General features: G+C 48.3%; 1 protein-coding gene across 41 annotated transcripts in view; it reads left to right on the top strand.

The window, feature by feature from the left end:
- The window catches only part of KLHL3 (kelch like family member 3), a 288,734-nt gene that overhangs the window by 210,964 nt on the left and 62,998 nt on the right, over positions 1-14,772 (top strand). For 37 of the 41 annotated variants that reach the window (XR_014838844.1, XM_021084794.2, XM_085014707.1 and 34 more), the window contains 2 exons: positions 3,704-3,825; positions 11,713-11,875. Coding sequence is in view for 40 of the 41 variants with exons in the window: in XM_021084794.2 (XP_020940453.1) it covers positions 3,704-3,825; positions 11,713-11,875 (285 nt within the window). In the remaining variant the exon portion in view is untranslated. Of the gene's footprint in view, positions 1-3,703; positions 3,826-6,506; positions 6,660-9,180; positions 9,274-11,712; positions 11,876-14,772 lie in introns of those variants that run through there. The other 4 variants (XM_085014703.1, XM_085014704.1, XM_021084797.2 and 1 more) reach the window with 4 other exon arrangements.

Below are 14,772 nucleotides of genomic sequence, written 5' to 3'. Positions count from 1 at the left end.
TTCTGACAGGTGTGAGGTGGTACCTCATTGTGGTTTTGACTTGCATTTCACAGATGATTAGTGATATTGAACATTTTTTTCATGTGCCTGTTGCCATCTGCATGTCTTCTCTGAAAACGCAGAGTCTCTTGGGAAGAACCAGCAGAAGAGGGCTGTTGGGTTGACTTTGATGATAGAAGAACTCATAGGGCTTATGTTCTGTTCTCTAGAAATATTTTATCAAAGTAGTAGAGGTGAGTGAAGGAGCAAGAATGACCAAGCCTTTGAGGATTTCTCTCCCTCCAGAATTACCGGAGTCTGTGGACTTAACAAAATGTTAAGAGAAAGCCTCTCTTCTGTTTTTCCTTCCCTGCTCCAATACATATTTTTCAAGTGCTTGTTATATGCCAGCACTTTGTTAGGTGTTGAGGACAAGATCCCATCTCTCTTCTTTCTTGCTTGCTAGGTATTAAGTATACATTTTCCTCAGAATTTGGACATAGGCCCTGTTTGGGAATACTTTCATCAAGGTCATTAGTTGGGGTCAGGTTTAACTATAAGGGGATTTATTAGAAAAAAACTTGAGGTTGGAGTTCCTGCTGTGGCACAACAGGTTAAGGAGACCCAGAGTTGTCTCTGCAGTGGTTCGGGTTGCTGCTGAGGCACGGATTTGAACCCCAGCCTGGTGCAGTGGGTTAAGGATCCAGTGTTGGCACCATAGCTATGCCGCGGGTTGTAGCTGTGACTTGGATTTGATCCCTGGCCCAGGAACTTCTGTGTGCTGCAGGCGTGGCCATGGGAAAAAAAAAGAAAGAAAGAAAGAAAAAAACACGAGTTCTAGCATTAGACCAAGGTTCAAATTCCAGCCTTACCTGTGCAAATGCCTCTTGAGATGCCAATTCTATAATATATAAAATGAAAGCAATAGCTCCTATCTCCTGGGGTTGTTACAAGGGTTAAATGCGGTAGTATATGTAAACCCTGAGGGCCTGGCACATGGTAGCAGTTGTTATTACCACTTTCTGGGTTTGTTTAAGCTGCTGTCTTAGTTTGGTGCAGTAAGATCTTCGGTTCATAGGGATATTAAATTGGATTTAAAGAGTCCTTATGATTTATATAGGTCTCCAATTTCCTATAAGGGAAATTTCTCAGAAAATAAATGTCTTCAAGGCCCTAGTTTTTTTTTTTAAATATTTTATTGAAGTATAGTGGATTTATACTGTTGTGTTAATTTCTGTTGTACAGCAAAATGATTCAGTAATACATATGTATATTCTTTTTCATATTCTTTTCCATTATGATTTATCACAAGATATCGAATATAGTTCTCCGTGCTGTATAGTAGGACCTTGTTGTTTTTCCATTCAATATATAATAGTTGGCCATAGTTTTTTCTTCACATATTTTTTCCCTTGCTTATTAAAGTTTGAAATGCTTAATGTAGATATTAGAAATGTCTGAGTCATGGAAAGAAACAGAAATTCTCCCAAAGTCCCACCATCTGGAAAACTGTGTCTTAATGTTTTCTGGACATTTAGACTGATGTTCATCTTCTCAGAAAATCAGATTTCTGCCCACACATACAAATATTTTCATACAATTTCAGGCATTGCCACTTGTTTACTCTCAAGTTACAAAACCCCAGCCTGACTCCCAAGCACCATTTCCACAGAGAGAAAACAGGCTGGACTCTGATTTCACACCCAGTAAGGGCTTCTGGGTCTCTTGGTTCTTGCAATCTGCTCTTTTATTTTCAGTCTTTTTTCTAAGGTCCAAGTTCTTGAACTAACAGTTGGTATGTTTGATGATCTTCCTACAGTATAATTACCAACTAGACCTTTATTAATGAACATCTGAATAGCTGTTTGGAGAGATGAATTTAACTTCTGATTTCCTTGTGTGTCTGCCCTTGTTTGTTTTGGAGTGAATTCAGGAGAGAGATTGCGAGCGCCCGTTTTATGGGTAGAGGAGAAACACACCGTCTTTTCCTGTTTCCTCTTTGCCTCTTCATCCTGTCTTGGGTCTGTTTGTTCTGAGGCCTTTTCACCGGCTCCGACCAGCAGTCAGAGAGAAGAGAGAACCACGGAGAGTCCGTGGTCTACCTGGACTGGCAGCAGTGGGAGCCGGCGGGGTTTGGAACAGGTTTCGCCCCACTTCCTCGCCGTTCAGAGTCATTCACATCCAGAACTGTGTCAGGAGGGGAGCTGTGGATGGGCGGCGGAGTCGCGTGCAGGCCTGCAGCTTGGAGGTGGGCGTCTGCAGCCCACAAGCTGTACTGTACTTTGTCTTCTTGGCTCCAGTGCACAGATTCCACAGAGAGAAAACACCCGCCCAGGCTTTGTTTTCTCGCTCACATAGGACTTCTGAATCCTCGTTTCTTGCTGTCACGTTGCCCTTTATTTCAGTCTACAGAGACACATGTCTTGCCTGTCTTTTCCTTCTGAAAGCAGCAGCCCTTGTGAAAGGAGCCTGGCTCTAGACAAAGCTGTGTGCGGCAGAGAGAGGGTAGACCCAAATGAGGGGCCCCAGGGCTGGGCACACATGGGGCCAGGGCTGTGCTGGCTCACAGGCCTTTGTTCTGTCTTTCTTGGATTATTATCAGGACCTCCCATCTGTCCTCTCGGCCTCTGATCCAGCTTCCACCAATGCATCCAAACTTTCATTCAGAAACACCCATCTGTTGATGTCATTCCCCCGTTTAAAACCTTTCAGTGCTGCTACTTTTAGGATAAAGTCCAAACTCATGTGCATGGTTTACTGGGCTGTTCAAGTCCTGGCCCCTGTCTGCCCCTCTCCAGCTTCCTTCCTCTCACTGTCACCCCAGGGGCCAGCCATACTCCCCTCTCACGGTTCCCCAGTTTTATCCTTTTGGCACTTTTCTATCTTTGCACTTATGGTCGGCTTCCAGCTCATCCTTGCTCACCTTTCCTGCCTGTGGAATCCCCAGCGCAAATGTGCCCTCCTGTTGGGATGCCTTCCTGGATTCCCCACACGGGGTTTGTTGTTCTGTATTCTGCATTCTTGGGATTTCGTATAGCGTGGTGACCATAAGTGTGGGCTCTAGAGTCAGACCGCCTGCTTTCAATCCTGGCCCGGCCCCTTCCTGGATGTGCGGCTATAGGCAAAGTGAATTGCCTATGCTCTGGTGCCTCAGTTTCTGCATCAGTAATATGGGGATAATGTTAGTAACCCTCCTAGGGCGTTGATTAAAAGAGGTAACAGTTTAAAGTGCTTTGCACTCTGCTTGGCCATAGTTAGCCCTCAGTCACTGGTTTTTTGAAAAGTGTTGTTGTTGCACTGGTATAGCACATACCTCTGTGAAACTCTTATCTTCTCATATATTTTTATATGTCCACCCTACTAGACCAAGTGGTCCTTGAGGACAGGTGTGTATCTTGTTCACATCCCTGGCCCCGCGTACAAATTTGCAGTAACGGTTGGTTGAATGTTTTATTGCACATAGATTTGCCCTCAGAATGGAAATAGGCAACAGATAGAGTGGGGAATGCTTACGACTGGGTTTGGGAGTAATCACAGACCCAAGGTTGATGCGACCTTGATGTCAGCTGGTTTAATCTCCTCCACGCCTGATTCCCTTCTGCTGCCTCCCGGAGCACAGACAGTGTTTATTTTGCCAGACGGGGCCAGAGGCCACACGGAAGAAAGTGAAGCACATCCTCGGCACCAAGTTCATGTCCATTTTTTGGTATGTTTTGAACTGTAGGTGACATGTCTGAGAGTAAAGCCAAGAAGATAGAGATCAAGGATGTGGACGGGCAGACGCTGAGTAAGCTGATTGACTACATCTACACGGCTGAGATTGAGGTGACCGAAGAGAACGTCCAGGTAAACTCGGGCCCGGTGCGTAGCTCAGTGAGTCTCCGGGACGCTCAGGGCCCGTTAGGCCCGGCGCGTAGCTCGGCGAGTCCCCGGGACGCTCAGGGCCCACCGTTTTACATCATCATCTTGTTTAACCCTCACAACTCGGTAGCTCAGCAGGGAACTAGCATTCCAAAGAGACTGGGTGACTGGCCCTGGGTCCTGCGGCTGGAGCCAGTGACCCTCCAACTCTTGCCTGCCTGACCTGGGGACCTGTGTTCTAACCACTAGGCAACAGTCCCTCTGAATGAGCTTGGGCCCCAGAGCAGAAAGTTTGTAAAACTCATGTTAGTTCAATTCTTGGTGAAGGAAGAACAAGAAGCTGGGGTGACCCCTCTTCTCCCCGGTCATCATCTCATCTCAGGGATTTTGAGTGTTGGCTTGTGAGGCTGTTAAAAGTTCTTGTTTCAGTGTTAGTCAACGAAAGGCCTCTGAGCCTGTGGAGGTGCTTTGGGGCCCGAGTGGGCCTGTGGCTCTGAAATGTGTTGTCTGTGCCTTTTCTTCCTTTTGGTGCCCCGCCCTCATCCTGAGCCATCTGGAGCCTTGAAAAGAGGAACCAGTGAGGACACTGCTTCACCCAAAGGTGTGCGTCTTTGCTGTGGGCCTCGAGGCATCAGCGTCATGTAGGAAAGAAGGCTGAGGGTGTGGCCCACACTGGAACCCTAGGAATCATCAGGCCAGACACAGACACAGGAGATGCTATTTCTTGTGATTGAGGATCTTATTATTTAAATTATAGTGATGGCAATTATATGGAATATGGAAGCGTTTTTTTATTCCTTCATTTAAAAAATTTTTAAATTTTTTTTAAATTTTTTTATTATTATTTTTGTTGTTGTTGTTGCTGTTGTTGTTGTTGTTGTTGTTGTTGTTGCTATTTCTTGGGCCGCTCCCACGGCATATGGAGGTTCCCAGGCTAGGGGTCGAATCGGAGCTGTAGCCACCGGCCTACGCCAGAGTCACAGCAATGCGGGGTCCGAGCCGTGTCTGCAACCTACACCACAGCTCACGGCAACACCGGATCGTTAACCCACTGAGCAAGGGCAGGGACCGAACCCGCAACCTCATGGTTCCTAGTCGGATTCGTTAACCACTGCGCCACGACGGGAACTCCAAAAATTTTTAATTTTTTTAAGGCCGCATTCGTGGCATGAGAAAGTTCAGGGGTCAGATTGGAGGTGCAGCTGCAAGCACCACAACATTGGATCCGAGCCACATCTGCCACCTACACCACAGCTTGTGGCAGTACTGGATCCTTAACCACCAAACGAGGCCAGGGATCAATCCTCATGGATACTAATTGGGTTCATAACCCATTGAGCCACAGTGGGAACTCCCCTTTATTTTTTTAAGCATGATTCCACCTGTTCATTGTGAGGCAGATACTTCTCTGTGACCAAAGCACCTCTTTCCCTCATCTGGACTCCCATCCCCCTTTCCAGGATTGAGGTATTTTGGGAGACCGACTTGATAATCCTGTATTCATTCTATTTGGCCCAGATGTTTGAGTGCCTGTTATATGCCAGGCACTTTGTTGGGCACTATGTTTGTACCCATGACAGGGTTGATTCCATTGCCTGCTTTCATGGAGTTTTTGGTCTCATCAGATTAAGCACCAAGTAATGTCTCTGTACAAGTTGTGAAAAGTCTTTTGACGGAAGGGAGCTTGGTCTGCAGTGAGAGAGAGGAGGCTCAGTTTGGATGAAGGAGGGGGTCTGGGAAGAGGTCTCTGAGGAGCTAAGATTTGAGCTGAGAACTGCGGGATGGATGGAACTTGGCTTGGTGTGGTGAAGGGCACTGGTAAGGCAGGCGTATCCGGGTGCAGGCAAGCCGAGGGTCTGAGGCAATCTGCCTGTGGGCCTGCAGAGCCTCCACGTAGAGTCTGATTGTGCCTCTGGCCCCTGGACAGATTTTTGAGTGGTCCAGTTTCCATGGTGATCTGGTGTCATCCTCCCCTGCTCTTGGTGAATTGAGGTTTATTTTATACACAGGAAATATCTGGCCATGCCATTTTGTTTCTGATCTTTCCCATCCAGAGTGGAGTGGGCAATGCCATGGTTGCACACTAGGTCTGGCATCAGTATTCAAACAACTGAATGACTGTGGGCCGTGACAGTAAGCACAGAGTAATTTAGTATAAAATATGTATAGGGCATGTATTGAAAAAAATTTTAGGTGAGTGATAGTTATATCAAATCACCATGACATTTAAATTCATTTAGGTACTTTGGAGAGTGATATAAATATTGAGATTTACAAAATGCAAGAAATTACATCCTTTGCAACGTGGATGAAAAATTCTGAATATCGACCTAAAAACGTGCAGAGGGTAATTTGTGAAACGCTTGCATTTTAATATCAGCAACTCATTAATCATATAGCATAGTGGCAGAATAATGGCCTCCAAAGATGTTTGTGTCCTGACCCCTGGAATCTGAATGGGTTAGACGGAATGCCAAGGAGTTAATACTGCAGATGGAATTAATGCAGCTCATCAGTTGAACTTGTGATGGGGAGATTATCTTGGATTATCCCTGTGGGTTCCGTGTCATCACCAGGGTTATTTAAATGGAAGAGGGAGGCAGAATGAAGAGAACTGGAGCAGTGTGCCCTGACAGGAGTTCAGCTTGCTGTTTCTGGCTTTGAAGGTAGGGAGGCCAAGAGCCAAGGAACACGGGTGCCTCTGGGAGCTCGAAGGGCAAGGAACCATGTTCTCGTTCCGAATCTCCAGGAGGAGCGCAGCCCTGCTGACACCTTGGTGTTAGCCTGCTGGGACCCACCTAGGACTTCTGGCTTCAGATGTAAGAAAATAAATTTGCTTGTCATTTTAAGTCACTAAAACCAATCCAAACAAAAGCCAACACACCCAAAACACTGTATAGGGAAGTTGTAGAATTGTACAATTGGAACCAGCTTTTTCTTACTGTTGTGCATGTGTTTATTTAGTAACTTTTCTCCTGTAAAGTACACAGTGTTTACAAGCTGAGGTAATTAATTAGAAGGTGTTCCGCTGTGGATCCGTTTTGCCTGGCTGGGTGTTTATCTTCGCACTTCGGCCTGACTCAGTGGTGGTTCTCTCTCCAGAGAACGCTTGTCGTGGTCAGCTGGAGTTTCTTTAAATAAATGGTCAGGATCTTGATTTGGGCTCATGCTAATTGATGATTGATGATAATAATAACCAGTTTAATTAGTCACCAGACATTGTGTTCACTGCCTTAAATGTCTGATCTCACTTGAGCCCAACAAGCTTCTAAGGCAGTGCTAGCATTATCTTTATTTCATGTTGATTCAGAGGCCCAGAGAGGTTAAGTAATATGCCTTTAGTCACATGGCTGGTACGTGGAGAAGTCAGAAGTCTAAGTGACACTATACTTCCATAAAAAATGTTTCAAAAGACTCTTAAGTGACACTTCTAGTCACAGTGCTGCTCTGCTGGCTCTCCTGTTCGTCTCTTCACTTCTGTCTCTTTCTCTCTCTCCCCCCTTTCTTCTTTCTCTCAATAGGTTTTTATCTAGCACTGTTTCTGCGCCAGGCCTCATGCCTGGTGCTGGCGGAGGCAGACCTTGAGTGGCTGTTGAGAGGCCCTGGGCAGCCTTGCCCCTGGCTGGGGCCCTCCCTCTGTGTATGGCCCTGCCCCCTGCAATTCCAGGAGTAGGTGCTTTCTGAGGCAGGACATTTCCTTTTGTTTTTGTTAAAGGAAACAACCTCTGTGACGGGATATCCTCTGCTGTGTTTTCATGTTATCTGGGAGAGGAGAAAAAAAAACCAAAACGGGGCCTGCATGTGAAAAATGGGGGGGAAGCCATTTGCGAGCTAGGGGGGAACCTGTCAACTCTCTGCTGAGAACCGGAATGCTGAGGTGGCAAGAGGCCAGCGGAAAGCTTTGCACCCCGGGTCATCTGCTGCTGCTGCAGTGGTTCAGCCAGCTGTTCCGACTCAGGTCTCAGCCTCCTTCCAGGGCCCAGGCAGCACAGCCCTGGGGAGTCCTCCGAGCAGTCTTGCTTTAAAGCCAAGGTTCCTAGTCTTGTCACTGCTGCCGCTTGAGGGAGTCGGGCTGCAGGCAGGAAGGAGCAGAAAGATCCTCGCAGCCCTTGCTGTGGGGAGGGAAGCGGAGACCCTGCGGACCTTTTCTCTCATCGCCTCTGGGGATTTGTGTCGGCTCCCCTCGTGTGTAGCCCCGGAGCCCTGCTGGACCAGGCCCCCGTTTATCCCGGAGACTCAGCATTTGGGCAGTGACACAGCCTCCAGCCTCCAACCCTCCCCTCAGCATTCTGACTCCTTTTGCTTTTCTTCACGCCTTCCTGTGTGAAGCCAGCAGTGGGAAGAAAAGGGCCTTTGACTCAGAGTGAATCACAGCATAAGATCAAAGAGAGGGAAGGGGCAATTAGAGAAACCACCAGGCTCGCTCATTTTGGGAGGTCCGCTTGGCACCACTTTGGGGGCAGGAATGGACCCACACAGGATGGTGGGGGGTGTGGAGAGATGGAAAGCCTCATAATTTTTGTCTGCTAAGTGGGTTTTGTGAGCCGTAGGGAAGGTGAAGGCTATGTGGGTAGCTCTATCCAGGGAGGTTTTAAAAACTGGAAGTATAACCTAAGCAGTGTGTTCAGGAAGGATTCATTATTTCATCTTTTTTGGCTGGTTGTCATGAGCTTGAAAATTTACGCACCAAACTGTGTGGCTGTCTTTGTGGTGAAGAAGAGGGCCAGGGTGGCGGGGGGACTGTTCCTGGCATGAAGGCGTCTTGGCTTGGCTGGGGATGTAGTCTGGGGGCGGGTTGGATTCTCAGCAGTCCCTCCTCTGCGGGGGCAAAGGGCTGCTGGCCGTTCCGACCTCCGACCACCCCTGACCCCTGGGCTTGCCACACCCGGGGAGAGTGTGTGCTCAACAGCCTCTGATTACTCGTCTCCACCAGCGCGTCTTGGTGTAACTGGATACAAGTTCCTGGTCCCTCAGGTGAACAAACTCTCCCAGTTTGTCCAGGACTGAGGGCTCTCCTGGGACACAAGACTGAGTGCCAAGACGGGCAGAGTCTCAGCACACCAGGATGGCTTGTCAGCCTGGTTTGAGTCTGGTTGCAGGCAGGAGGGAGAGGAGGAAATCCTAACTCTAGGCTTTGTAGCTGGTGGTCAGGGCCAGGTGTCATGGAGGTCATTTGGGGGTTTGGAACACAACTTTCCACTCCTGGTATGTATTCAGCAGGAATGGTTAATGGTTCTCCACTTAACTAGCAGGCAGAGACTATAATCTGGTCCTGGAATCTGCTGGGCTAGGCTGAGCAAGCTCACAGGTTAATTGAGTTTCCCTGTTTATAGCTGCTCTGTTGGGGACAGGGCTTTCTAGTGGGAATAGAGCTCAGGTGGTCATATTTGGAGCTTGGCTGTGTTCACTGTGGTCTCAGACTCTCCAGAGCAGGTGATGTTATCTTTTTCCTCTTCTGGAATGAATCAGTGGTTCAGAAAATACCAAGGACACGGTGGTAATTTACGGCTGTCCTGCTGGGGTCATAGAGTAGTGTGGGGAGAGGGCAGAGGAAGGAGAGAGGAGCATGTTTTCTAGAACCTGGCTACTGTGAGGGCATTTAAGCTTGCAGGTGGGAAGCGCGTCCCTTGTTGAGAGCAGGCGTTTGGCTCAGGAGTTGGGATCCCTGACAGTGGAGGCTCTTGGTGGTGCCTGGTGTGGGCAGAAATGAGGAAGCGTGGCCATCTGTCCCAATGTTTTCACCGAAAATCCCATGTCCTGGGAAACCCCTCCATCCAGAGCAGACTTGGAAGCCGGTAACCCTAGGGTGGGACCAGGCCCTAGAATGGGCACTGGGGCAGTTTTTGGCCTGAGCAGTGGAGGTGAGGAGAGCTAGAGCTGAGGGCAGAGCTGATTGGGGTGTCAGTCAGACTCCAGAATTTAAATCACTCAAAAAAAAAAAAGAAAAGAAAAGAAAAGAAAAAGACTTTTGTCGTGCCCTGAGTCAAGAAATCACACTGTGCAGCCCATGTCTTCCTGGGCAAGCCCGTGTGGATGGGGACAGCTGGAATTTGGCTGGCCCAGACACTGTCCCTGAGAGCAAAGGCCCAGAACCCGGGGGTTATCTTGGGGTGAAATGGATGCTGGGGGCTCTGAGCTATGTGGTCTTAAGCCAAACTGTTCTGTTTTGGGATTTTTTTTTTCCAAAATTTCTTTTTGTTAAGTCACTCTCAGACCATCTGCCTGTCCTACAGGATAGGGGGGTGTAGGGGAAGAGGTAGCGGAGCTGAGGAGGATTCTGCCAGCTCCCCTGGTTTGGTTTGGGATCTGAGGGCAAGTCCTAGGGAGCTCAACCAGGGTTGGCTGTCTGAGCACCCATCTGGCCTGTTCAGGCCAGTCTTCCCTGGCTTTTAGGAAAAACACATGCACACACACCTGAGCAGGAGCTATTTCTGTCTTCCAGGGTACACATAAAAACTCATGTGTCTCTTGCTTGACCTTTTAGAGGGAAACTCTGCTCTCCTTTCTCCGGGAATGTACCCCACGTTGCTCTTTACTATTTTTCTGTTGGATGGGAGAGTGGAGTGTGATTGTCTAAGTCCCAATGGATTTGGGGGTGACCCTCTCATTCCAGTAGATGATAAACTCTGTACGATGAGGGGTCTGATTTCTCTTGCTTACCTACCATGAAGCCCTGAGGCTGGCACACAGCTGCTCAGTAATTAAATGGTGAATGAGGCTGTGAGCAATTCAATAAATAGCTTTCTGAGGGGAGACAGTAGCTAAAGGCTGTGGGGCAGTGGTTCTCGAACTTGACTGTACACCAGAAGCACCTGGGAGCTTTAGTGGTATTTCGCTGTCCAGGCTACACCCCATTCCTATTGTGTTAGAATCTTTGGCGGCCAGACCCAGGCATCAGTGTTTTAAAAATTCTCCAGGTGATTCTAATACATAGCCAGGTAGGGGAACCAATCTGTCTTGGCTTGGGCTGCTGTAACAAAATACCACAGAACGGGTGGCTTACACAACAGAAATTTATTTTCTCACAGTGCTGGAAGTCCAAGATCAAGGCGGCTGATTGAGTTTCTGTTGAGGTCTCTCCTACTAGGTTGCAGGAGGCCACCTTCTTCTGTGTCCCTGCATATGGTAGAGAGAGAGAATTCAGGTATCTCTTCCTCTGCTTCTTAGAAGGGCACCGGTGCTATTGGATCGGGGCCCCAACCTTCTGAGGTCACTTAACCTATCTCCAAATACAGTTCAACTCTGGGGTTAGGGCTTCAGTGGATACATTTTGGTGGGGGACACAAACATTCAGCCCATAAGGGTCTTGTTACTCAAGTGTGGTTCATGGACCCACAGTTGTGAGCATCACCTGGTACCCATTAAAAATGGAGGCTCTCGGGCCCCACCTTAGACCTATTGAATCAGAATCTGCATCTTTTTTCCTTTTTTTTTTTTTTTTCCACCAGACCTGTGGCATATTGAAGTTCCCGAGCCGGGGGTTGAATTGGAGCTGCAGCTACAACCTATGCCACAGTGTGTGGTAATGCTGGATCCTTAACCCACTGAGCTAGGTCAGGGATCAAACCCATGTCCTCACAGAGACAACGTCCTTAACCCACTGAGCCACTATGGGAACTCCAGAATCTCCATTTTAATAAGATTCCCCAGGGGAATTCATACACACGTTAGGCAGTAGGAGGCACTACTGTGGACTGGAGGGAGACAGAGACTCGGTGCTTAGGGTCCATGGAGTGGGGAGTAGTGGTGACTGAGGCTGGGAAGTGGACTTACTTGGCAAGCAGTGGAGTGCCAAGTCAAGATCTTGAGCATGGGTGTGGTCTGATGAGAGCACCAGGATCCTGCAGGTCAGAATGTCACCTTCTCCTCCAGGTGCTGCTCCCAGCAGCCAGCTTGTTGCAGCTCATGGATGTTCGCCAGAACTGCTGTGACTTCCTGCAGTCTCAGTTGCATCCCACCAATTGCCTGGGCATCCGTGCATTTGCAGATGTGCACACCTGTACCGACCTTCTGCAGCAGGCCAACGCTTATGCAGGTAACGGGGGCTTGGGGGGTGGTGGTGCTGGGCTGCTGCACATCTCCAAGTTTGTGCAGTTAACCACCTGGTCTGCCGTGGACTCCACAAAGATTCGAAGTGCCCTCTGCTGTGCAGCAGTTATAATTTAGTCAGGGAGACAAGACACAGGGGGAAAGATCATTAACAGTCAAGAGTTCCCCTCATTGCCAAGTGGAATATGATTAATTGCCAGATGAGTGGTACAGGCGGTAATTTTCACAAGAGAAGAGGAAGGAGCTATCTGAGAAGATTTCGTGGGAGAAGAGTAATTTGAGCTAGGTCTGAAATAAATCTTTCTTGCTGAGGAAGATCTATTTTGATCACAATGTTTCATGAACATGATTTTGAAGTCAAATATGACTGGCAGGTCTATAAGGATAGGCAAGGGTCTCCTGCTCTGCTTTTCGACACCAAATCTTGCTCTTTACAGCCACTCACTGCAATTCTCAAAAGTTAAAATAGAGGTTGTGATTCAGCTCAAAGCAGCTTCGTCTGGTATTGCCCTCTGTTTATCTAAATAAAATGTTTGTACCACTATTTTTTGGATTTACTAGTTTTAGATGTTACCTGCTGACTTCTCACAGAAGAGTAGGAGAGCCTCTCACAGGCGTCCCCGCCTAGACAGACACTCTCCCCCTCCCTTTATTCTTCTTATGTCATCTCCATAGCAGAGCTGAGTTATATATTATACTATATATTATATATTAGTTTTTTTATCAGAAAACTTTTTATTTCAATCAGGAAGACAGTTAATAAATGACTTTTTCACAGTGAGTGTTAGAACCCCTGGCTCTTGTAAAACAGTTGAACAGTCTTCTCAGTACATCTGCCAACTGTGTTTTGTTTTTCGTGGAGACCTTCTTCCCATCAGAGCTTGTCATCTGTTCCCTTAATGGGGTTTTCAGGAGGAATAGTGATGAACGTGAATGTTCAGCCCACCATGTTTAGCTGCAAAGACATCTTCACTGGTATTGACTTGAACTTGAGGACGAAGATCATGAGTGACCTAGAAACAGTTCTGGTCTTATGATCCCGTCCCGGTCGCGTCCTTCCCTTGCTGTAAAGCCTCTCATTCGTCCCTCTGCCCCAACAAACGCTGGCAGAACTGCTGCCTGTTCTGTGTCTCCTGTCCAGCTAATGTCAGGGAGTTAACTGAGGGCCTGCTGGCTGCCCACCTGCCAGCTCTCTGTACTGCGTTCGCCCCTTGATCGTAAGTCAACAAGCATTTCTTCTGTTTTCAGCATCCTTTTAGGCTTTGATCAAGCCCAGGACCCCAGGAGCTCCTTTCTTCCTGAAGTCTGTTTCTGAAGACACACACAGGACCGGTTGTTAGGATGACATCAGCAATGATGATTTTTGTGAAAGACATTCCCCAGTTGCACCAATTCTGAATTCCTCTGACTCTTCCTGGCCCTGAGCTTTGACTCTCCTATTTCTCTGCTGTCCTCCCTGTGCCCCCTTTCCTGGCATTGTTCCCTACTTCCTCTCTGTTCTTAGGGATCCCTCTCTAGTCCAGCCTGTGAAGAGGCCACTTTCTTGAGGGATGTGTGCAGATTTTGCTTCAGCAGGAGCTGAGAGCTTGGCCGAGGCCCACGCCAGTGCGTGGACATCTGCTGGTGCAGTGGCGCAGGGAGAGTGCTTCGATGCCAGGAATTCTCTCTCTCTTCCTGGTCTCCCCTCCCCAGTCCTCTCCTCCTACATGGCGTGTGCACACGTGCATGCACACACAGCAAGTATTGCAACCTTTTGGAGTTGGCTCACACGGTTGTCTGAGGTTTGGGCAGTGTGCTTAACGCCCACCTTTAATCAAGGCTCAAGGTTCATCTGGCCTGGCTTTCCCTAACTTTCAAAATCAACGTTTTCTCCCTTTGCCTGTCCCACTGTCAGATGGTGAGACTCACCTGTGGGAGAGGTCGAAGGATGCAGTTGGGAGCATTCCTGGTCCTCTTGTGGGCACAGTGGTTGGGTTCTGCAGCATTGTGCCAGTGTGTGCTACGTGTGCTTGTGCAGAGTCCTGATGAATTATTTTCAGCTAGCATTTACTGAGCGCTCACCTGAGGTCTCATCGTAGGCTAAGCATTTTATGTCCATTTCATGAGGAAACTAAGGCACATAGAGGTGAAGTAATTTGTTGGCATCAGCTGGTAGAGACAGAGACAGGATTCAAACCCAGACAATGTTTACTTCAGAGCCATGTTTATAACTACTACATTCTGTGGCTTCCAGGCCCAGTTTGGACGTAGGGTGGCCCTGTGAATTAGTAACTGTGGAGTGTTGGTGGCTAGAGCTGGCATTTCCATTGGAAGTGTGAGCCTCAAAGTCTGCGCCATGTAGTTGGCAAATCCCAACAACCAGGCAGTGTAGACAGATGGCCAGCTGTCTCTGCTAGACTCGAGGTGTTCAGTCATCTTGGGGTGGGAAGTGAGACGTGGTTGCCTTCCTTCTCACTGGGAGGCTGCTTCCCAGGAGCAGGTGGAGGCTGCCCCTCCCTACATGTGGGAGCCCTCCTGCTTTCCTTGGCTTGGTCAGCGTGACTGCGTGAGGCCTTCTGCGGAGTCTGTGACAAGCTCCTGCATAGCTTTCTTTGCAGCACTCAGCTGTGCGCGGCAGGGAAAAATAAACATCATGTTTTTAAGGTGGTGTGGCAATGCAGAGGTTGATAAGACCATGATGAAAAGACATTGGCAGATGCGGTGAGAAGGTTACTCCCCGCACCGTGGGACGTTTCGGGAAGGAAGTAAAAAATGATTATCTGTGTTTACTTGCTCGTACCCACCCACTGCTGTGGGCCTGCTTTGTGTCTTTGGTCTTGCTCCCCTGACTTCGACTGGAACCTGGCTGCTCTGCCTCTTGAGACAGAGCTGCTACCTCATCCA

Source organism: Sus scrofa, chromosome 2 (assembly GCF_054392235.1).
Source record: "Sus scrofa isolate SSC_HxYL_T2T_F1_AM1 chromosome 2, Sscrofa_HxYL_maternal_Yorkshire_Landrace_v2.0, whole genome shotgun sequence".
Lineage (NCBI taxonomy): Eukaryota > Metazoa > Chordata > Mammalia > Artiodactyla > Suidae > Sus > Sus scrofa.
Note: the sequence above shows the minus strand (reverse complement) of the source record. Positions and strands in the feature narration are given on the sequence as shown.